The sequence below is a fragment of the Pangasianodon hypophthalmus genome, chromosome 19 (assembly GCF_027358585.1).
Source record: "Pangasianodon hypophthalmus isolate fPanHyp1 chromosome 19, fPanHyp1.pri, whole genome shotgun sequence".
NCBI lineage: Eukaryota > Metazoa > Chordata > Actinopteri > Siluriformes > Pangasiidae > Pangasianodon > Pangasianodon hypophthalmus.
The window spans coordinates 7826913-7852735 of NC_069728.1; the positions used below are offsets into that span (position 1 = coordinate 7826913).

Consider the following 25823-nt stretch of genomic DNA (forward strand, 5'->3'; position numbering starts at 1 on the left):
TTGGAGTCTGGTTCCTAAAGTTTTTTCCCATGCCATCGCAGGAAGTGTTTTCCTTGCCAATGATGCCTCTGGCTTGCTCATTATGGATCTAAATCTACATCCAAATTTCTCTAAAGCTGCTTTACTACAATGTCTATTGTTATCAGCACTATAGAATAAAATTGAATTGAATCACATCAGGTTTAAATTTATATTAGACAATGGAGATGTTCGTCAATGTCAGACATCTAAGCCAAACGTTCATGGTCTGCTGCTAGTGCAATACAGGTGGGATAAAGAGACTTTCTGGATCTTAATCCTCTAATAGCAAACATAAATATACCTATCACATGAAAGGGAGAAATATAATGATACATTTTGTAATATACTGTATGCATGCCCTGATATATAATGGAGAAGTTTTTCTTCTGCTGTTGACAGCCGCACCGTGGGAAGATAAGGCTTTTATGTAGGTGCAAATGTGAAATTCTTTAATGAGGAGGGACAGATGATCATAACATATGTGCATGGATATGGTCAATTGTGCAGCATGATGTATGATTATGCTTGTTTGTAATGTAGTTCCTTTTTGCATCTCGGTTTCAAATTCTTGTCATGCATTTATATATTTCAAAATTTAACCTAGCTCTATGGGTGCCCTTTTAGCGCACTGTACTTATTGGTGATTTCCCTGTCCTAGTTCATTTGACATAAAGGTGAGACAAAGGTCCTTCTGAGCAGGAGGTGGCTTGGGGCTTCATGACATGGCTTATTGAAAATGTAGTGGATGATGTTAACAAGTCCATATGGAGAGGTAGGGCAGGATCTGTAATTAGCCAAGCTATGCCCTAGTCGTCTTGCCAGATCAATGCTTAGACTAACAGGAAATGTATCACTGTTGGGCACCAAATTAACAAGCCCACACTTCCTTTGATTTATGAACACTACCAAGTTATTGACTGAAAGGAAAAGCACCAAAAAGACTGCATGCACTCCTCGGCAATTCTTGGACAATAAAATTCATGAAACTGTCTCTCCCAATTCAATGTACTAACTGGATAAACCTACCTCACACTGACTCACATATAACACAAGAAATGGCTTCTGTTACACCTTCCATCTCTTCGAGTGTCAGTCACTTCTGTAGTACCCAATTACAGTAATCAGGAATAAAGCTCAGGGCCAGTCATATCCCACAGTGATAGTGATTGTTCAGTCAGCAGGATGCTCCCAAAAGAGCCAGCAAAAACACTGAGACAGTGTGAATGGCCTGATGAGCATTTTCATCACTACAGTTAAGGTGCAGACCTGTACAGCCAAGCCCAATCAGTTCAAATACAGCTTAACTTGGTGAGACAGCATAAGCGAGTTAGATGAAGGGACAGAGAGAGAAGGGGAAAATTGAAAGAGAGAGAAGAGGAACAATAAGCATTAGTTGAGTGATGGAGCAGAAAGAGTCAATTTGGCCAGAAAAAGGACACCAGGAGAGAATAGACAATCATTAAAAAAAAGGAAGGGAAAAAAGCAAAAGAAGGAGGAAAAGACAGAAAGACAATTAAATCTGCACAAGGACTTATACAGTAGGTGGTATCAGGTATAGTGATAATGAGAGTGGAAGAATGTAACAAACACCTGGGAATGATTGCCTAGCCTAATCTGTGTGAACATGAGGGAAGTTCTTCCCTAAACAAGATGATAATAATAATACAACTCTGAGCAGGTGGAGAAATGATAGTGGTAGACTTGTGGAACGTGCTAGAATGGTTTACTGCAAAGCCTCTGACTACTGAAATTTCAGAGGATTTGATTGTTCAGTCACTCAGCAAAGCCTAAAACAAAGCTAATTAAACTATAGCAAGTTAGTCTGAAAATGTAGCATGGCAACAGCAGTTCATGAATGTGTTCTTCACTAACAGCCAGTGTTGTTTTCAAGCTATTCCTATCAGTCTATGCTCTCTGTTTGGGAATTAAAGCAACAGATGCCTGTGTTCACATAGTGGGTATACATAAAACATCTGTAACCAACTGTGACCCCACAATATGTATATGCAATTCTCTTAGACATGGATCTGTCCTGTCTATTAATTACAGGATGTTGTAGTTCTCAACTGTATTCTCCTGTTTCCAAAAAGAGAACTGCCTTGGCATTTTAGCTGCATCCATGGATGGAAATGCCCATTCTCTATAAAGTAACCTTGAGGCTGCCTGGAGCACAGAGCATCACACTGCTTCTTACACAGCACACACACCATCCTCTTTACCCTGTGCTTGCATTAAAATGTAATGCAGCTCCAGTCAACCAAAATATCGAACAGGACCATAATTAAGTACAAGTTGACTACTTCCACTAGTGTATGTGTGAAGGTGGTCACTGAGAAAAGCATGTTTTATTAATTACTTAAGATAGGTCTCACTATATTCAGTGCTGCCACTTTTTGAAACAGAACCACACATGCACACAAAATCCTCATCTACCCCTGTAAACCTGATAGAGTCAGGGAATAAGAATGAGAATCAGAAAGAACAGAGACGAGAGAGACATGGTAGGGAGTTTCAAATCAAAGGTGTGTACTGAGCCCTTAGCATTGTGGTTAGTTCAATGCCTATTTTTGGTTTCTTACCCTAATCTGATCATTTTCTTGTTATCCATTAAAACACAACAGTGTGTATAGATCTAGGATTAATGCTAATAAGTTTATCTTATGGCTTATTGCTGATAGCTAATTCAACCACCTCATACTACTGCATGCTAATTATCAGTAATCATATGATAAACCACAATTCAACTTTTTCAACTTTATCAAATCCCACATAATGTTGTATTGCTGTATTTGCAGTGCTATAGCACAGGGGTTCTCTTGCAGCATTTAAATGTGTACAATAATAATTAGGCTATTCATTGGAGGCATGGAGTTTTTTATTTTGCTGAGTTTGCATTTGTTGACTTTATCATATAAACATAAAGATCAAAAACATCAAAATAAAGTTATCATATCTAAACCAAGTCATTTTTGGTTTAACTATTATATCATGAAATTACTCTCTATGGCAATACTATCTTTCTAAACTCAATGTTTAAGAACAATACTGACGCAGTAAAAGAAAGTACTGAAGAATACTTACAGCCCACCATCATCATGGCCACAGAGAAGATTTTCTCGCCATCCGTGGTAGGAGCGATGTTACCAAAGCCAATGGTAGTCAGGCTGGTCATTGTGAAGTAGAGTGATGATATGTAGAGGGTGTCCTTACTGGGTCCTCCCTCCCACTGGCCTGATCCGCTGGCATTGTACCGGTAAGGTGTGCCGATACTGATTGCTAGCTGATAGAGCCAGCTGTCTGTCTTAATGGTGTTGGTGACTTCATCAATGACCTCGTAATCGCCGATGCTGTACCAGATACAGGCCAACCAATGAGCCACCAAGCCAAAGACGCAAACAAGGAGAACCAGAACAGCAGCGCCATACTCCAGATAGTGGTCCAATTTACGAGCTACACGGCCCAGACGCAGCAGACGCACCACTTTAAGTGAGCTGAAAAGGCTGCTGAGACCCTGTAAGGTACAGAGAGGGAAAATGCAGATAATATTTGACCTCTACTGTCCACCAAAGAAGGGTTTGGGGAAAGATAATTAACATCGACATCAACATTTCACAACAGTTTTCTCTAGTATTTTGTGACCACAAAGTATGAATGGTGCTGTGAGGTACGGCAGTCTCCATATCCACAAGATCCAGACAAAATACCCAGAAAACATTTTTAAATTGTGAGACACACTGGATTTGAGACATTTTAAGCAGCTACAGTATTTTCTTGATTTTTTGCCCATGAATAATTCTAGTTTGAGCAATGATTCAGCCATCTTTTGCCTATAGTTACTTTGATCTAACTGTTTCAACCCAGAGAAGGAGGAGAGCAGAGGTTGTAATAGGCAGCTGCACTTCCCCTTCCCCAGCCACATCAAAGTCTCCATTTCTCCTTCAAGTAGGAGGAAACAGGGGGATCATCATAAAGTCAATGTGTTAGAGAGTGGCCACCAACCTGAAACAAGTCTAAATATAACACATCTCATGCAGAACATCATGGTTTCATTATAATACCTACTCACTGCTGTTAGACTCCTCAACTCCTCATAGTGCCATCCTGATATGTAGTAATTTATGTATTACAGAATTTTATTCATTGTTACAATGACAGTTTTTAAATTTTTTTTATTTGGATTTTTACTTGATGTATGTGTTTTTTTTTTTCTTCTGAGTTTAATATATATTGGATTCAGTTTCCTTATATATATGCCTTGTTAATTAAGTGTGTTTTTATGTATGCTGTGTTGATCAGGTTTGTGTTTTTTTAAGTATGCTGTGTTGACTGTACTTGTTTTGAAATATGTTGTGTTGAAATGAACTGAAATGAATACCTTTCAGTCAATATTCTCTTTCAGTTTTTGAAATTGAAATAGTAACCAGCAACTGGACTGTTGTACAGAAAGGCGACATGTTGCAAAAGATTTCAAAAGGTTTCAGGCTTTTTGAAGAGAGAAAAGAGAGAAAGAGGATGCGCTATTGCAGGTACACCCACACAGACTAAAACAATAGATCCTTAGACAAAACAAAAACTAAATATCACTTGCCAAACTCATCCAAGTGAAAATAAGAGGTTTGAAAGAAGCCAAATTAGCATGCAAAACCATGCAATTGTATTTCTTCAGATATTCTCTCTTTAATGACAATCAAATGTTTTGCTTTTAAAAGACTAAAAGTCGACAAAATAACAGCTTCTTGCTAATAAAACTTAATCCCTGAATTTCCTTTAATACCGGGTTCCATGTACACACCTGGCAAGATTTATGGGGATAACAGGGGAAACAACTGAACTAGCATGGCTAGCCTAATTGTTGCATCTTCATTAGCATTAGCAAGCGGCAGACTGTCAACCTGGAGCCGTTTATAAATAGCTGCAGCAGTGTGCACCTCACATTTTAATTAGCATTTCCTCTACTGTAGTCTTATGTTTTTTTGTTCTAGCTGTCACATAATCATGAGGTTAAATTCTCAAACATGCAAAAGTAGCAATTTTCCCACAACACTGTCATGGAGGGGGATGGAAAAGTAAAATTAATTGTGTTTGTAGTAAGCAAACACGATACTCCAAGGGTTTTTTATGCTAGCACATGACAGTCCCTGGTTCTGTTAGCCAATCATTGTGTTGCCTATGCGTGCTATACGTCTTTTAATGGAAATCTCTGCCTACTAATCTATCATTCAGAGATCTAATTTGCATTTGTGCATACTTAGCATTTAGCAAACTGCAACATTGTTTTCTTTCCAATAAGGAAACTATAGATCTGAGTCAAGCCTACAGAGAACCTGAATAGAAGAACTGTAAGGGGCAATAGCTCAGAACTCGTGAGTATTCACAAGTATTTGTGTTATCATGGTAACAAAGGAAAAAGATATTGGTGGTAATAGTTCATAGTGTTTTGCTTTGGCAATGTTGAAAAAAAAAAAAATCACAATTTTTGGAAAATGTACATAAAATAGGCAATACCTGTGCGAACCTGTTACAGTTTAAACTGTTAAAATTATTGAATTTCCCTAAATATAAACTACATTTATGTAGTTATTAAATGATGCTTTATCTGTATTTGTCTTTTTGTTTGTTTGTTTGCTCTTCATTTTGAGTTTGTTAAATAAGTCAGCATCACCAAAAATATAACAACAACAACAATAATAATAATAATAATAATAATAATAATAATCACACTTCTGTATTCCCTTAGTTTTATGAAGAAAATCTAACTATACAAATATTAGACTCATTATTTATATGTGTACAAAATAATTTGGCTATAATTTGAAGCCATGGTGCTTTTTATTCCTGAACATTCCACCGACAGACTAAAATAGGTCCAAATGACCTTTTTTTTTTTTTTAAGGTCTACTTGAGTTATTGAGGTTTGGATTAAATCTATTCAATGCAAATGAAGAGTCTAATACACTAGTGTATTATTACACAATAATAATACACTAATAACTATAAGAAATTTGGTAATAGTGGATTGGGATTTCCACCACTGTAATGAAGCAAAAAACAAAAAGATCACAGACCCCCGGCTATACTCCATGGGTCCCTACTTTCACTGTTCTATGTTGACAGCACCATGTTTTAACAGCTGTTATAACTCAATGAGATTTCAGAAGCAGTGAACAAACATTTATTATTAACTGTGGTAACCATATTCAACCTTCCTGCACACACAAGCATACGCACAAATGTATGTACATTCAATTATGGGGATATTTGGTTTCAACAAAAGCTAAATCTTCTCTCACAAACACATTACCTCTGACATCCAAACCTTGATGCTGCTCTAGGAACTATGCAACACAGCACTGCATTATACAAGAAATGAAGATTATGCCAAAAGAGAGCAGGTCACAATGCTTCAGTAATAGCTCTAGTAAAATCAGCTAGTGTGTGTCTGTGTGTGTGTGTGTGTGTGTGTGTGCAGGTGCCTGCAGTGCCTGTTTAGAGAGCACGGTTTTAATGCGGCAGGCTAATTTGGATTGCCTCGCATCTAAAATCACTTTAGACAAACAAACACATGGGTGAATTGTTCAAAACATCATTAGCATAAAATTACAATACCATTAAATTCCTCCATACTCAATAAGCCAAAGCATAGAGGAGTTGCACGCTGCAGGGAGGTTGTGGAAAAAGAATAGTGAGACAACCACAACGACAACAACAAAGAGAGAAGAGCGAATTACCGGCAGCACGGAGTCCTCGGTGCGCGTGCTGTTCCGCGCTGCCGGTATGTGGCCCACTGCAGAGGAGTCAGAGATGGAGTCCTGAAATAATGGAGAAGATTAATGAAGGTCAGAGAAGACTAACAAGCAAAAGATTATTAGTTAGCCTGCTTCCATGAGGTTCGATACTTGCATCCAAAAAATAAACTTGGTCCATTTTGACAGAATATTTTGCTTCAGAAAACCACAGAATGTAAAGGAGAATGAAAAGTGGTTACTAGTTTTTGACATTGAAAATTGATTCATGTAGTTATGAGCGGAAGACCCATCCTGTTGTGTCCCAGTAATGTCTAAGTAATCCAACATCTTCTACCATAACAAAGTGTAATTTTATACTAAGGGCCATGAAAAGCAATAACTTACAACTGTTCAAGAGGATTTTGTTAGCTCCTGCTCAAATGGAGTCAGCACATCCTTCCTTATACATATCCTCACAAAAGTAGTCAATATTAATAACAGCAAACCCCAAAGCATCTCAGATGATCCCTGCCTGGTCGCAGCAGTTAGAGGTGGTTTTGTTTTTGTTGGTGAAAATGACTTGATTTACTATTTGAGAGTCAACAGAAGAATGGCTGCTGTGTAGACTCCCACTCGTTCATCTGATCTGCCCCAGTATGCAGGATTTGATTGAGTGACCGTGAAAAGGATGAGAGAGAGCGTATGTAAAAGTATCTGATGCTCCTGATGCAATAAAACCAATCAGTGAACAAAAACTTGTTCAAGTGGGAACATGGGGAATGATTAATACATCAGTAAAATCACCTCAGGCACCTTCTAGGAAAAGTTTGAACAGCCAGAGCTATACTGCATTGGGGAAGGGGATAAAATTCAATTCAATTCAATTTTATTTGTATAGCACTTTTAACAATGGACATTGTCACAAAGCAGCTTTACAGAAATATATGCATTCAGGATATAAGTTTTAAACATATAAATTTTTAAATGTATCCCTAATGAGCAAGCCATTGGCGATGGTGGCAAGGAAAAACTCCCTGAGACAATGTGGGGAAGAAACCTTGAGAGGAATCAGACTGTAAAGGGAACCCATCCTCATCTGAGTGATAACGGATAGTGCAATTATAAATAAATCCCTTCTATAACTGTGTACTACATGGTCAAAAAGCGCAATTGTGTAAACAGGACATTCACTATAGTCTTCACATGAAGTCTATTTTGTTGAAGTTATCAACTGTTCACTGATGGAGACTTGACTGCAAAACTGTTTGTGGCAAATGCAGTCCTAGAGCTATCATAGCAACTGTAGTCCTAAGCCATTGTAGCAAAATCATTCGTATCAGTTGCAGTCCAGAGCCATCTTCATTGTTTTTAAGTGGCACCATCCTCAGTAATCTCATTGAGCTTTAGGCTGTCTGTGTGGGGCCATCTTCAGCAGCAGTGAGTGATTTCCAAGTGATAAGAATTCCAACTAGAAGCAGGGCCTCAGGATGGATCAGGCAGGACCGGAGAGCGGAAGGGGTCAGGATCAATGGTATCACTGGTATCTCAGGATAAAACACAATTGCAGAAGAGCATCTGACAGCTGCATGCCAGGAAGATGACATAAGCTGTGTGTTGTGCAACAGCCTCAGAGCCTGTTTTAGCATGCATATAGTCAGTGTTCACATGTGCATGACATGACCTTTCTATATTCGTTGGCAACAGTTCGGGCAGGTTGTGAGAAAGGGCTACTGTGGAATGCGTGTAATGTGGATCTGTCATAGCAACACACAGTGGCTGCACATAACACCTGTCAACTCAACAAGTGTGCTGATGAAGCTGACAACTCGTTATAAACTGAAGGGAAAATAGAATGTAGTGGGGTCACAAGCAGCGAAGCAGGCTGTGACATTTTAACAGCATGTGTTTCAGTCACACCAGGCCTGTGTCATTTGATTCAGGCTTCAATATACAAAGATACACTCACTCCCCTGAGTCTGCATCTTATATGTTAAAAATCTTTTGAAAGCTTTAGGTGCATTTCTGCTGCTCTCCAGTGATTCCATTTAATTTCCAAAACATTGCTGATGTATTAGCTGTCTCTCTCTCACATTTTCCTTCTCCATGTCTTGATTCTCCATCCTGACCTTCTCCATGTCTTGATTTTCTTTCATATGTACACCATGGTAAAGATTCTCTGAATGCATGATAGGGATTGCAAAGATTAGTCAACTAGTCACCCAATATATTCACTACTCCTTGCTGTGGGGAGAGGCTGACTTGTCAGACAGTAAAGAAAATCAGGTTAAATGTACTTGTTAGATCAACCCAGATACCGACAACAAACTCCATTTCCCAGAATTCACCTACAAACATGGCCACCCCGGACTACACTTTCCAAAACACACACACTTTGTCACGTTCACAGTCGCTGGACTTCTAATCGTGCACACCTGTCACTCCTAGCACTACATATAGGACTCTCAGACACACACTCGACATAATGCTCAGTGTGTCTGTACCTGACCTTACCAAGGTGTTTATTCTGTGTGTTGATATTCTGGTTTAGATCTCATTCTGCTAGCTGCTTTTGTGATTTGAATTTACCCTGACATTGCTGTTTGCTGATTGCCTGACCTCTGCCTGCTTACTGTTTAAATCTTTGACTAACGTTTTGGATTTGTTTGCCAGTTCCTTTAAATAAATGCTAAACTGCATTTGCATCCATGTCAGCCTCCATTTCATGACAGTAGTTTGTTTGAAAATATTTCAGACTAGGCAAAGCCAATTCTATAGTCAACTGCACAAGACCATGGTGGGAAGAGGGTTTTTTTGCTTTAATGGACCAATAACATTCTGATATCACATTGCATGAAGTGGCGCGGTGTGCGTGAGTCTGTTTTTTTTAAACCTACTCCTGAAGGAATTCCTCTCAGAGTTATTTTTGCTGTCATTTAAGCTAACTAAAATCCTTGCACTGTGGCATAGTGAATTCCATCATGACCCATACTGTTTAAAAATAGCGCTTTCAGAGCCGCAGGTTGCACATCATTGTTCGATCCCACTCAGCTAATTTAGACTCAGATCAGTAGCACATTCCAGCTCAAAGAGGCTGTTTCAGGCTGTTGAAAATGGAGAAAATAACTCCAAATGCTGCTGTAGACATTGCATCCTCTAATAGTGTAATGATACACAGATTTATTATTTTGCACATTTATTGTGCTAATTTATTTACTTTCATCATTAACAGTGTAGCCTAAAAAGCATTGAAGCTGGAAATTTGATTTGTAGCCTGTGTTACAAATGCTGTGGCTGTTAAATGCAGAGCAGTTTCAGTGCAGTTTCATGTTCTTTGCTGCATAAACAGCCTAAAAATAGTGACTTCCTGAAACAGTTTTTGCTTTAACTATGAAAAAGATGACTAGTTGTCTACTTTTTTTTTTTTACAGGTTGAGTAGTAAAATATAGTCGTGCAACCTCTAATGCATGCAGGATGTATTGGACTGAGATGTATCAGATGTATTCTTCCTCCATAAATCTTTAAATAAATCATCTCCTGCATCTCTAAAAATGGAAGAAAAAAAAACAGATAAAGCATCATTTAATAACTACATTTCTCACTGTATTTTACAAAATATTAATGAAAATTTTATTTTAAAAGGAATTATATGATAAGTATGATAACATACATTAGATATAAAGGATTTGACTAAATTGACTCAATTTTGAAATCCTAATGAGTGACTTGGTTTGTCCCATTGAGGGAACCATTAAAGAATCTATGTAGAACACTTCAGCAAAATCAAGAAAATCAACAAAATTTTAACTTCATATTCCTTACTATGCAGTATATTCCATGGCTGACGACCATTCCCTAATTAAAGCAACATACCAAAAATAAACTACATTGTGCCCAGCACTGAGAGACATTCTGAGAAGAGTCAATAAAAAAAACAGTTGCTAAACCAAACAGTTACTAATAAAGTAAATTGTTAGAAAATGACAAATATAATTATGCATTTCCTCTCATGAGATCAAGACAAAAGAGCAAACTTTTAGCCATTTTTTATACTTAGGAGTACAACCTAAATTTCTTTGCTTTGTTTGCAGGCAGAAATGTGTTAAATCCTTTAAAAAAATGTGACAAAATGCCTTAACCATTGTCAAAAGGATACTGGATGCTAGATAAGTACCTTGAAGTGTTCTGTTACATGATAATAGAATGATATATTGTTATTATATTTGTCTGGCTTTTCCTGCACCTGTAGCCTACAGCTGAGCGCTACAGACCCTGGAGGTAGCTGTGAACAGCCTGCCTTTGTATGCACTCCTGCATGCCAGTCACTGTGTCAGAGTCTATTGCGCTTTAAACACATCAGATTGATTAAGTCATGCAGGCAAAGCCCCAGATGCCACAGCAACGAAGCTCTTTATTGCAAACCAGTGCACTGCAATTTGGTGGCTTTATTGCGTTCATCTTGTTGCTGAGCTGTATGCAGTGATGGCATCAGCATGATGGGAGATGACGCCTGTTGCCAGGGCGACCATGTAACTGATGCAGACTGGGAGGAAGATGTAAAGTTTGCATTATCTATCTATAACATTGTGTGTATTTATAGCTTGGTGAAAAGAATAATAATGAGAACTGAGAATCGCACTGTATTTTGCTTCAGGTGACCCACAGTGGCACACTGTCAGAGATGTAGATAAATGCAGTAGGCATGCATAAAGCATAATGCACTGGAATTGTGCCTAGTGTGGATTTAAAAAAAATGCTTTTTCTTACTGATGCCCCACAGTGTCATTCGACCTTTCATTTCAAATGTGTATTCTAAGCTCTAGACACTGAAAATGGAAATGGTCAGCACAGATTCAGTACTTATAATGCATAGGGCATTTTAAGCCCCAGGTAGATGATAGTAATCAAATTTGTCATATGCTTTTCCTTGAGTCATTTAGGTTTTAGTGCCCTCTGTCATACATGCCAGCCCATGCCTTATATCTCAGTCATGCTGTTTGAGGATAGTGCTTATTCACTTATTCATTCTGAATCATATTATTCAATAACAACTATACATTATTTAGTAACTACTGTGAAACTAATAGGAACATGAGTGCTTATGGGGATAATTAATGCAAGTCAGGACCCACAGAGAGGTCCTGGGAGTTTAAAAGGTTAACTCTTCAGCTGGGCCTGTTCTTACAACTCAGCACTTAAAATAAAAGATTGACTAAGAGGCTCGCAAATGATCATGTGACCAGCCAGCTAACAAATGCCCTTCAGCCTCTGTCTGCTCTGCTTAGGCTCACTCTGCGTAATGTACAATTCTTCTTGTACATGAGTAGCCACTGTAACAGAAGATGGAAATAATGAGAAGAAGTTGGCATTTCAGAGTGCAGATCTCATGTACGCATTTCAAAACCTTCCACATACAGTATATACAATAACTGAATATAATAGCCACACAAGCGCACCATCTCACATGCACATATATCTTGCATATATAATCTGTGTCAAGCTCAGATGTTGGGAAGTTTATGAGTTCACAAGGGGCCTACGAGAGGCCACTTAACCCTACAGTATATATTCTTGTTTTTCACAGAACATAATATCATCAGTGATGACACTAAAAGTATAAGGGGTTTAACTGTGTGATGTTTTTGGTATTATTAACTTCTGGTTTACTTGCAAGTAAGAGTCCAAATAGATGCTGCTGACAGCCATTCAGATTAAAACACTGAATGAGTAAAAGTGACTCAGAAATGTTGAGACAGACAATTAAAAATAATAATGGTGGCCTGGTGATGCAGTGGGTAGCATTGCTGCCTCACAGCTCCAGGGTCCCTGGTTGTATCCTGAGCTTGGGTTACTGTCTGTATGGAGTTTCACATGATCTCCTTGTGACCGTGTGGGTTTTTTTTTTTTTCAGATTCTCCAGCTTCCTCCCACCTCAAAAAAGTATGCCAGTTGGTTGATTGGTTACTCTAAATTCCCCTTAGGTGTAAATGAGTGTGTAAATGTGTGCATACATGATGCTCTGTGATGGACCCGCATCCCATCCATGGTGTATTCCCACCTCACACCCAGTGTTCCTGGGATAGGGTCCAAATCCACTTCAACCTTGACCAGGATAAAGCGCTCACTAAAGATCAATGAATGAATGAATGACTGAATGTTAGGTATAATCATTTAAGCATGTCCATTCTAGACATATGTCCAATCTAGACATAATGAAAACATATACAAATAATTTAATACTTTTTAAGCTTCTTTTTTTTTTTACTTTCAGCCTTTTTAAACCATGAAAGGCTTGGTCAATACCTGGTTATTAAAATGGTGTGCGCTCGTGTTTTTCTGTGTAACTTTTACCACTTTTACCTGATATTTTTGTACTGATACAAAATATCATTTATACTGATATCTGGCCACAAGCTTCAGAATCTTCCATTTATACACACATCCCTGCCCTGGTTTCCAACAGAAAAACAAACATCTGACACCATACTTGAGCAGGCAAACTTCAAACACCAAAAGACAATGTGAGATTTATACGTATATGGAGCAAGACTGGACTAAAAAAAAAAAGTCACAGTTTTACCCCATTAAAAGTTATTACAGAGTTTGTCTGAAACACTTAATGGCAAGTAAATGTCATTGGCTATTTGCAATGTCAATCAATTGGCATCTTCTAGTACAGGGGAGCAAACCATACAGCCAGCACCCCGTATAAGACCTGTCTAATGGTTTGGTTTGGCTCGGCGGGATGATAATTCAAATATGGGTCAAAAAAATTAGTATAGTTACTGATTTATCTAAAAGTAGTCATCTTCTGGCTTTTACTGACGCCTAGATGCAGTTACTAATTTATTAGCTAGAGATCCTTTCTTGGAATTGTTTGGCACCAAACGCATTGAAAAATATCTTGAAAAAAGTGGAGAAAAAAGTGGAAAGCCTGGATGGCGGAAGAGAGAAAATTATGAGCCATAATGTGAGATAATACCTTATGTGTGTAACAGGGATAAAGCTGCTTATTTGTGTTTTTCATGAAATGGAGAAATGGACAATGGTATGTTTCTTCTGGGAAATAAACGAGAAAACTGTTTGTTTACTTTTTCTCCCAGCAGGTGGACAGAATTTAATAATTGATAGCACTATGAAATTAATCATGGTAAATGTACAGCAGGTGTACTGGGCTATGTATACTGTATTTTATTTATTTTTTTAAAGTTATAGCACTACAAAGTATTATTGTTATATGAATAAGCCAGTCACTGATACCAATCTTAACCAATCTGGCCCCTAACCACAAATAGTAGGAAGTGATTTAAAAAAAAAAAAGGCCCAGACACTCTAGAGAAAGCTAGAAGTCTGGCTTGTGAGACACAATTACATACACAGTGTTATAAGGTACTACTACATCTTACCTCATCCACATTCTCAAACGCGTTGATGATGTCATATGGCAGGCAGGAGAGCAGGTCTATGACAAACCACGTTTTCAGGTAGTTCATGCGTATGAGTTTAGGATCTGATATGACCTCTCCACCAGGCCCCACAAATGTGGTGTGAAAATTAAGCACAATGTCCACCAGGAAGATGACATCCACCACACTGTCCACCACCAGCCAGGCGAGGTTGTTCTGCTTGGTCTTGAAGGAGACGTTATAGGGCACCATGATGGCAGTATAGAAGGTGAGGATGAGAATGACCCAGTCCCAGGTGGTCTTGAAGGTGCAGTAGTGCAGGATGATATGAGGAGGAGTTTTAGGAGCTTCCTGTTTGTATTGCGGGAGGATGTCTGAGCCTAACTGAAGAGCCTAGATGAAGGAAGAGAGAAAATTATGAGCCATAGTGTGAGATGATAACTTATGTGTGTAACAGCTGCTTATTTGTGTTTTTCATGTGTAGTTTCTATAGAAAATGAGATCTGTTCTCCAACTCTGAGTCCCCTTTGTAGTATCATTCACTATACAACAGCCTTTAACTTTCTTCTCTTACAGGTACCATGGGAAATAACACAGCAGCAGTACAGGGACATAAAGACTCTTTGTGACACACTACATATATCAGCACTTAGAAGGAAGTGGAGTCGACTTTCTATAGTCTGAGAATGGTAATGAAGTGAAACAATCGTGTGTGCAAAAAGGCATAGACCTTTAAAGAAGGTGACTCATCAGTGATTTTGCTGTCCAGTGTAGGAAGCTGACCTTTCTGGTCTGGATCCGATAAAGAGTGCTACACAGAGTGAGAGATACTCACCTCAGCCAGTCGTGAGTGCTTGTGGCTCACTTCAGTTTTGTTTAACGGTGCAAGTTGCTGGAGTGTGCCACGGCTATTGGTCAGCGCTCTGGTCAGTCTTGCAAATTTGGTCCATCCTACCACAGGAAAATCCAACCAGAAATCAGATAAACAACCAGAAAATCCTTGCTTTTCAAAATAATCCTCCTGTATATATAAAACACCCAAATTTTTATACATATATGGAGACCGTGATTTACTAACACAAATAACAGGTCATTATTTGTGTGTGTAATCTTAATCTTAATACATTATGTGTGTGGTTATTGAGCATGTTGTGGTGGATTTACAGAAAAAAACTATTGTGTAAATGATATCACATGCAAATCAGACAGAAAGAATGATTTGCAAATGAGGGTTTTTTTTGTATGCACTAAATGTTTTAATTATCTGTGGTGAGTTTGAATCTCAAAGAGACTCCAGGAAGGCTAAACTGAAGTATAACACCAGTTACAGGCAGTAAGACACACGGAAACATAAAATACAGTTTGTACATGTGCATTATTCAGTATTAATAAAGTAAATGGGAAGGAAAAATTTCAGTCAAAGGTTCTGTTTAAATGCTCTTGGCATTGGATGTGCAAATGTGTAGAGAATATGTAATGTGAAAGTGATGGTAATATTAAGCCATTATTTTGAGTAATTTTTGGTTTATTTTAATGAGGCATATTATAGATAAACTCTCATTTCATTAAGACTTATTAAATGGTATATTTTTTGTCGTCATCTGTTGGAAAAGGACTTCTGGAAAATCAACACGTGCCCTTCATTAGTATTAATGTGTACCATTGACTAATTACTAATTTCTTTGCATTGACATGCCCTGTATTTGGCAACTTTAGGCTAGAAACACCGCCAAATTAATTAAATTAATTCCTGAATATTCATAAAGCCAAACACACAAAACATATGCTATTTGGCTCATATAAAATATGCAATCCTCCATAGACCCTGTTAGTAAATCAGCTTGCATTATCAAGTTTGTTGGTGTTTTTACACACACAAACCATTAGCAAATCACGGCTGAGAGCTTGAAGGCCTTCGGCTGAAAATAATTAAACCAAACTTATTTCCCATGACTGCAGTCTTTCTGACTACCTTTTCTGCTTTCAACAGTGAATCTCTGAGGGGGTTCTAGAGCTCTCTTCCTTTGCCTTTTTCCCAAATCTCAGTCCTGTACTATATTCCCTAAACCTTTTATTATGTGCTCCCTTTTTTGTCCTCAAAGGAATGGACTACCAGACACACCCCTGTTTTCTTGAAAAGCCATAACATCAAATTTTGACTTCAAAATGAAAAGCACCACAGCACGGGACCACATAAAAACAAGCATGGGAGCAAGCTAGGGTCCAGGTTTGAAGCAAACACCTCCTCATTAATGTTTCACTAGTGAAAAGTTATTCTTTTGTTGAAAATCAATTAGGGCAAAAGGGGCAAGGCAACATACACTGGAGGCAATATGGCCACACATCACACATAATCCCCACACAGCAGAATAGTGTCTGCTTTCTGAAAGTCCAGCATTCAGCCTGCAGTCCTGAGGAGATCAAAAGTCATCATCTTGGAACTGGTGCTCAGCCCCATGTTACTTTAGTTTGAAATTGCGGTAGACTAGATTCATTCTGCTTACTCCCTAAAGAGAATGAGATTTATAGTGTCAGACACTAAAAGCAGACTGGAGGAAAGACAGAGATGCACCACCGTTTTCCAATTTAAGTCACATCTCATGAATGTGCAAAAACCACAGCAAGGGAGAAAGCAGCACAGAGTGGAGCGGATCTCTTGTGACCATTTCCTGCATTTCACAGCAATAGTACACAGGGGCACTCTCGCTGCGCAACCACATGCCACATGAGCTCTATAGAGGATAAGGAAGAGGAAATCAGCCTTGTGTACTGAATGGCTCAAGCTCTTCCAGCAGAGCATGCAAACATAAAAAAGAGCCTTATGGCACAGTAGAGAAACCAGACAGACAGACACTAAGGATTTTAGCATCCGTATGCGGGTGATTATTGTTGAGTAATCTAAAGAAGATGAATATGAATAGGGTAGAAGTATTTCCACAAGAGACTTGAATAAATTGATGAAATGAGGGAACTAAAGGGAAGGAGGGAGGTAAATAAGTAAATGAGAAAGGCGTAGGTGACAGCAGAGGGATTGGATAAGGAGAGGGAAAAAAAGAAAAAAACAATTGTCCAAACTATCTAGCGCTCTCTGAAGGCAAGGTGATAACTCTTTGAGACACTCAGAGGCCTCATACAGCTCCCCACTAGGGAACCGCTATTCCCTTCAGATTTCCGCTAGGTTGAGCTTAGCTTTCCTTTCCTGGGTTAAGTAAGTCAGCAAAGCACAGGGTCAGCAGTAATCATAACAAATAGTGACAGAGTTAGAGATAGAAGAGGACACGGAAGGAGAACAAGTGGGAGAGATGACAATGTCTATTTGGCTTCTCTGTTCCCTCTGGGTTTCTGATTCAAGATTTCTCTCCATCTCACTGCTTAACTTCGTAACTGGTCACAGTTGTTGGGGTTGAGCAGCTTCTTCTGTCAAGATTTCATATTATTTCCACATTTGAGGTCATTTTGATATTGCACAGCTCCCAACAGCCAATGGTAAATGGTTCAGAGGTTCAGATACACACAGAGGCCCACACATTCATATATGTAGACATTATATATATATATATATATATATATATATATATATATATATATATATATATATATATACATATATATATATATATATATATATATATATACATACAAACTAATAACTCATATTTGGTTCACCAAGAGGTTTAAAGATTACTGTAATATTAGGTAACGAAGTCACACACAGGTATTTTGCACTGATGTACATTCACTCTAACAGTTACGAAAAGCTGGTGCATGTTTTAATAACTTCCCCTAAAAGCATTCCAGATCATGGCTGTGCATGGTATCCAAGTGGGACTTCTTTTGCTTCTGAAACCAACACACACATCTAGGTCTGTGTACCCTGAGGCAAGTAGAGGAAAGTACACAGTGATATGGAATACAGCTCCTAAAATAGCTCTTTACTACATGACTTCCTAATTACAATGCCAGCTTTATACAGAGCACGTAATAGAGGGTTTAGCGCATTATGAGAGCCTCTTTAACATAACATCAGTAGTAAGTGCACAGACCTTTCCACTACATTACGTTTACTACAAAACAATAGTAGGATACCACATACCACATACCAGGATATCTTAAAGACAACCTGAAATTAAAACCACCTTTTTTTCCTTTGTTCATTAATATTGTGCATTGATTCATCATTGTCATTGAACACTCAAAAGACAAAATTCTTGCACCAAAAGGCAAACACTTTTTCCTGCTTCTAAATGTCATGCACATATTAGTAGCAAAAATAACTGGATTTTTCACCACTTTTCACCAAGTCTAGATTTTGCCAATATTTATGAATCAAGCTTGAGATGACCAGGAACATGAACTAATAAGGAAGGTGAAGTCCAACCATACACTGCTTCCCACCCAAATTTCCTGTTTAAATCATTAAGTAACTTAAACATTAAAAAAATTAAATATTTAGCATGCCAGCTAACTCTAACTACATACAGATTGTATTTTCATACACGCAACTTATTATTTAGTCAAATCCAAGTTGTATAACCAACTAAACAGTAACTAGACAGACATATTTTGATGATATCTGTGTTCTGCTGAAATTTACCACACAGAATAATTCAAAACTGGCTTTTTTTTTCAATTTTGGGTTTTGGAAAGTTGTAGAAAACACTCTTCTACTATATAACGGTATTGAGTGTTGTTTTAACATGCCACCAAGTCACAGCAAAAATAATAATAAAATTAATAAATTAAAATAATTTTTTTTTTTAAAAATCTGACTTTCACATGTGAAATGGTGTCTTTTTACATTTTGTGTTTTCATGTCTTGACAAATTCACATTAAAGTATTGTTTTCATGTGTTTCACTATGCATAGAAATGAAAATATGAAAATATAGCTAAAATTCACTCAATATGTCACATATGAAAAAAAGCAAAATTATTTTTCAAAGGGAGCTCTGTCTTTTGACCGTATCTGGAGTTTCGAATTCAAAATATGTCCATGGGAAATGGTGGCACACCTGCTCAAGTGCTGAAAGCTTGACCGAGGTCATGGCGGATAGCAACAGTTACTAAGCATCAATTGGACAGACAAATAAGGCAGTGCTTGGGATCAGTCAATCAGTGGTCATGTCATACAGTGACTCTCCACCAGTCACATGACCAGTTACTAGTTAAATGCTTGTGCAACTCTTTCACCTTAATAAAAATGGCAGGGGTGAGTTCCAAACTTAATAATCAAACTGGATTACTATGTATGTACCATAAATTTACCATTTTATGACCATGTATCATTTCATAGATATTCCTGGCTCATAAATGTAATGCTCAATGGTCTGTCTGTACACAGCTATGCACATATGATAAAAAAGGCTTTCTTAAGCTTCTGCCATATTACAATCACTCAGACTGATACTGACTCAGAAAAGTCATGTGTAGTTTACATTATTTCTGTCTGAGAAAATGATGCTTGACTCAATTAAATTATCACCAGAGTCTGGTGAATTCTAGGAACTGAGCATATTTACAGTGTGGTTCTGTGCACTGTCAACTTGTGAACTGCTATTTGGCTTTTTTTTTTTTTTCAACAGATCCATGTATGCCACAGGGGTTTGGGTACAGAAACTGTTTGATGACACATAGAAAATTCTTCACAATAATTTGGACAAATAGGTACAACACACTATGGAAAGGAGCACCACACAGCAGGTGGAATAGAGAGGATAAGAAAGCAGGTTCTCTCCTCATCCTCTTTAGCCCTGGATGTCTATTTGAGAAGGGAGCAGGTGTGATTTTGCCTCAGCTCCACAGCTGACACCTTGCACCTGCTTGTCGTTCTGCCAATCTAACAATGTGACAGAAACTACCGGCTTACTTTGAAAACTGCAAATGTGTGTGTGTAAGTTTCGGGAAGGTATTCTGCAAGCCAGGATCATGTCAAAGTTGTGCTTTAACTTAGCAGAGTCACAAGCTGATAAGGAAAGTAGCCACCAAATAGGGGGGAGTGGGGGGTGGGGTCAGAGGGCAAGAAAAATATAGAGAGATCTGACACTTCCCATCAATCACACACACAAGTTGAGTTCTCCAGTGCTCACCCTTGTGTTGCTGGAAAAGAGAGCCTTCTTAAACACAAAGTGACAGCTCGTCCGTCTCCTGCTCTATTCTGCTAACACAGGCTGCAGCTCGCAACACTGCACAAATCAGCTTGGAAACAGCAACTCTAATTGACCTTGTAATGGTCCTTTCACACTGTATCTCTTTTTCAAGTGGAACTCTGTAATTATTAAGACAGTTGTGAATTTGCAGAAGAGGTTGTGAGAGTAATGTGTGCATTGTGAAACCATCATTACCAATTCTTGTTTCATTGTCTGAATGACTGCTGGAGTCATTGAAATGTTCTAATATGTCAGTAAAATGTACAGTAATCACTAGCTTTATGTATGAACTGTATTACATACAGTATATTTTAGGAAAGGGAAGTGAAGAGTGGCAGATCTGGATGGTGCAGTAGCAATTAGCCAGTAATGTTCAACTCACAGATCCCTAACCAAACCTCCAGTCCAGTACATTTTAATATAAGCACAGAATTTTTACCTTCTGGCAAAGTTCACATCAAACATCGCATTTTGAGTCTTTTATCATGTCTGCTGTAGTCTTACCTTTGGTGGTCTCGTCCTCGATGGGTTGTTTGAAGACGGTTATGTCCTTGAAGGTGCAGAGGAACAGAACCACTTTATCGTTTTCATTCCTGATCGGGGCCACCTGCATGTATAGCCATACTGGGCTCCCTGATTTGGCCGAAGAGAGGAGGTATGAAAATAAAGAAATCGGGATGAGATGATATGAGTGGTTGTACAAGAACCGGGATGAAATAAAAGAAGTAGGAACGAGAAAAGGTAATTTGGTGGATATAACGGTTTTATGGGTTAGATACGGAGAATACGTGTATGAGAAAAGGAGTGGAGAAACTTCAGCAGCTGATTCATTAATATGTGAAATCTGCTGTGTAGTTGCCTAAAGGATCATTAAGCTACAGATTATCCAGACAGGCTTATCTTTAGAAAGTGTTTTAGGACTATTGATCCTAAGTGCCTACACAGACAAATGGAAAGTGTAAGATAACTACAGGCCTTATGTAAGTTTGACTGTCTACAACATGTTCTTTATCACACAAAATACACAATGAAGAATTGTGAAACTTCTGAGTAAAGATTATGGAGACTTTCTGAGCTACACCACCAAGTACCAACAACTAATTCAGAAATGATTAAAACCTGAAGAATCCAAATCTATAGGTGTAAATGGATGAGTACTGCACATTAATTACTGGGGAAATAGTTTCAAAGAGTCTAAGTAATAAGGTTCTGCACAATATTCAAGCCACTTTAAAAGAAAAAGACAGCTCATTTTAGTTCTTGCTTTTATTGTTGCTCACTTGAATGGATTTTGTTGCATATATTCACTGTTTTTTTGTGGTGGCTCCTTGATACTAATGGTCCTGGCTTTTTGTTAGACTGTTCACTATACTGATCAATTTAAATTGAATCATCATTATTTTTGCTTATGTCTCCCGGTTCAAGACTGAATTTAGAAGGAAGAAAGCTCTTCTTGTAACAGCTAAAGTATACAATAAATAAAGAACGGTTTGTGCTTTAAAGTGCTTCAAAAGAATTTGCTCCTGTTAAGGCTGTACACTCTGTAAAGTAAACTGTACACCCAGTTAAGAGCCTTAAACACAATGATTGCCTGCATGAATTCCTGTTATACTCACTGTTCTTCTTATAGAGCAGAACTTCAAAGCAATTGGACTCATAGTTGTCAAAAGTCTGTCTGACTTTGTCTATTGTCTTCTTGTCTGTCAGTTCACCATACATAAAACTGCCGGAGGTGAAGTGAGGAGAAGGGGGGGGAGGTGCGTGTGAAGAGGGGTGGTTGAGGTATAGATAGGAAACAGGGATCAAGAGAGAAAGAGAAGGAGAGAGTTAGGTGAGTGAACACACCTGCATAGCACAAACACAAACAGCCACTCAACAAACTCTTTGTCTGTCAATGTCAATTAATTTAGTGTGTGTGGGGGTGTGTTCGGTATGGTGGGTGATGACACTGGTTGAATGATCGCACAGTTCCACTGTTTGTCTTCCTCAAACAAGAGGTTGAAAAAACATGCAAAAAAGCCAGTCTGCTCAAAACACACTGATCTCACTCTTAATTCTTAAAGCCACCTAAGCCACTTAATGGGTTCGTTTCCTGGATTTAAGCCTAGTACTGACCTAAATTACACAGTCAAGGGGGCTCTGCTGAAACCCTCATGGACACTGCTGAATCAGCATGTGCTAAATACATATTTTGATATTAGTACTCAATAATTTGACTAATAAAATAGCAAGGCAAGCTCATTGATCTAATTACGCAGGTGCTTGTAACTTCTGTATTTACCAGCTGTGTTTTTTATGAGCATATAAAAAACTTTTGTATTGCAGCCAATAATAAAGATTAATGAAACCAAGCTAGTACTATAATAACAAGCTGACTGCAGTATCACTGGATTCTAGGAAAAATGTACCTCAGGGGTTGCTTGGATGGCTTTCTAAAGGGGTTCTACTGAGAATCTTTTCTGAAAGGGAAACTATAGGGTTCTACATAGAGTCTCCCCAGAAGGACAGTCCAAAGGAAGATCAGGTTCAACTCAGGACTAGTGTTCCAGAGAACATTAGGAATTCTAGTACAAAAACTGGCATTAAGTCCAGATTAAAATAAACATTTCTTTAACCTTACTTATTCCTATTCTTACTTTTTGGGACATATCCTGTTCATTATAATTGTATCATTATAAACTATACCACAGCAATGTGCAATTCTTGATACTGTGTTGATTACATAAGTAATCAAACTCTATGGGGTGTGCTGTTTTAGGGAAAATAATCAACAACAGGGTGGTTTGATGCTGGATATGTGGGCCACCTGGAAGTTGATTATTTTCCAATAACAGCACATCCCAAAGTGTTTTATTTTTCTTCGACCACAGCAATTTTCCAGTGCTAATGAAAAAAAATTATTTACTTGAGAATGGCATGTCATACATTTTATCCATTTATAGTTTAAAATTCAAGAAACAAGTTAGTTCCTGTTAGCACTTATGTTATGGCAGCTATAAACAGTCATTCCCTCACCAGCCTCTCTTTTTTCTCTCTTTAGGTTTATAAGACAAAAAATGGAGCTTGTCAAGTTACTAAGACACCGGAAAACACCCTCCATCCTGAAGTCTTCCCTGTATGTCTGAAAAAGTTACAGCTTTACCACTCACTGTGACAAAGCACTGGATACTCCTTCTAAAAATGCTAAATAAATGTCTGCTCACATCATATAAACTACATACATTTTTTTTAAAATCCAGTTATGTTGAGGGTCTGCCATACAATCCCTGTGTAAGCTGCCACTATAGAAATGATAACATGCATTAATATAAACTTGAATTTGGATTACAGCTGGAACTACTGTCAGAGCGGCCGTTATAGAAAAATTAATCAACATCTTCTGATCAGTCAGATTTGAGTATTGAACAATGCTGTGGTATAATTTTCAATAACAGCAGCTCTGACAGCAGCCAAATCACATCATCAAAAAAATGACTCAAAGATATTTGTTTTAATGTCATTAATGTTTGATTAAAATTAATGGGGAAAAAACATATGGTGAAGCTTTCTGTAAGGAGAAGGTTTATTTAACATTTATGGAAAGAGACCCCAGTGTGTATGTGACTCCACTATGTAACAGCCAGAGGTAAAGCTGCTCCTTTAGGTTTTCTGCTGAAGGGAATGTCTTCATGTTTTTCCTTTATTTTTTAGTGTTTTGACAAACAAAGAAAATGTGACAGGCATTTTTGTCTTAGTAATTTCAGGAGAGAGAGAAAATAAGAGAATGCGACACTGAAGAGACAAAAATTTTGTTCTTTAAGAAATTTAAAAAACTGCTGTCGGAGTAATTAATATATAATAAGACAGGGTGTGTTCTTATAGGAAAATAGTCAATGATAGCAAATTATTTTCTTACAACAGCATGTCCAGAAGTGGTTTATTCCTCTTCTCATTAGAATCACAATCACATTTATTTTCTAAATACATTTACATATATATATATATTTGCCTCAGCGTTTGGTTAAAACACTCCACATTCAACACAATCGCATATGTACTTGTAATAAGTGTGCATCCAACATAGTTATCATTTATGATCGAAGTGTGTATACATACATACATACATATATACATATATAATATTATGTACTGTATATAGATATTTTGTAAGGTATAATACATATAATACATAAATCTAAATGTATAAAATATTTCATTATTATATCATATAATTTACATAATAATAAAATAACATCTTGAATATAACTTTATTCAAGATGACCTCTTAGAAAAAGGGTTTCAGGAGGGTTCTTAGCTTCCTAAAAGGGTTTATTTGAAACCCATTCTGATAGGGAAATCCTCTATAGGGCTGTACACAGCAAACTCCCCAGTGTTGAATTAACACCCAGAGTGTTGAATTAACACCCTACAGTTTTTAAACATGTCCAATTGGGCACAAAATCACTCTGGGTGTTAATTCAACACTGGGGATTTTGCTGTGTAGGTTCCTGTAGACAAGCCTTAATGGTATTAGACTTAAGCTCCTTTACTAAGGAGATTCAAATGGCAAAGGATGTATCAGAAACAAGGATGCTCCATCATGGACATTTTACTTAGCTTAGCCATCTTTCAGATCTGTCACAAAGTTCTCCAAGTGGTTTTATAAGGAGGAAATCAGAAAGTTGCTGTCCCCATGGCAACTGGGCAGAGAGGGATATTTAGGAGCCAGTCGGAGACTGCAGACAGGTGGCTATGACTCACTAAAAAGGGAGACACAGTTATCTTGTTCTCCTCCTTTTATTCTCTCTATGGTAGCCTGATTATGGTTGGGCAGATGAGTGGTTACAGAATTTTACACGATTTACGGCACTCTTTAGCGCAAAGGAGATCCCCATCAATTCTTCTCTCTTTAAAAGTTTGTGTTTGTTTTCACACTCCACTCATTACATTGCCCTCTTTAAGAGTGGAATCAAAGGCGTAATGACTTCAGCGAGCTGTTACTGGTGGGTGCTTTCACAGGATACAGTATCAAATCCATATTACTTTTATTGCTTTAGCTGACAAGTTTCATGCCAGCTCCATCTCTAAAACCCTCCCCCTGCACCCTAAGTTACTTGGGGAGGCTATCCATTTCAGTGGGTGTTTCTACCCAGGTGACTGGGAGCCTACTGGTCTTATTGGGCAATAATAAGACACCCTGAGAGACCCTAAAGAGAAGACTGGGGAATATATAACATGTAAGTGGCCAGGTGAAATAAAATAGCATACCAAGTGTGGCTCCAAACATTGCAGGACTGCAGTGATGCACAGTGAATTTAGAAGCACCACCTACTGAGATAGGGGGGGAGGAGTGTGGCATTTCCCCTTCAGCACTGCAGAGAAAAGTGATAATTATGCCTCGACCAGTCACTGCTGACCTGGAGAATCAGCAAGTCAGTGCACAATGAAATTGGTCACTTTTAATTTAAACACAGTGGAACATGTAATGGACCGTTAACACCCCCTTTGTGTCCTTTCAATATCAAACCCTGATTGCAGCTTAATGATAC

The 25823-nt window shown here is 38.0% G+C and overlaps 1 protein-coding gene across 1 annotated transcript in view; it reads right to left on the reverse strand.

The window, feature by feature from the left end:
* Positions 1 to 25823, reverse strand: part of kcnh5a (potassium voltage-gated channel, subfamily H (eag-related), member 5a) — a 73150-nt gene that overhangs the window by 38228 nt on the left and 9099 nt on the right. Inside the window, exons 3-8 of the mRNA XM_026944419.3 lie at positions 21912 to 22018; positions 20800 to 20928; positions 14986 to 15101; positions 14151 to 14543; positions 6750 to 6830; positions 3103 to 3532 (exon numbers count right to left, since the gene is read on the reverse strand). Coding sequence (XP_026800220.1) covers positions 3103 to 3532; positions 6750 to 6830; positions 14151 to 14543; positions 14986 to 15101; positions 20800 to 20928; positions 21912 to 22018 — 1256 coding nt within the window. The remainder of the gene's footprint in view (positions 1 to 3102; positions 3533 to 6749; positions 6831 to 14150; positions 14544 to 14985; positions 15102 to 20799; positions 20929 to 21911; positions 22019 to 25823) is intronic.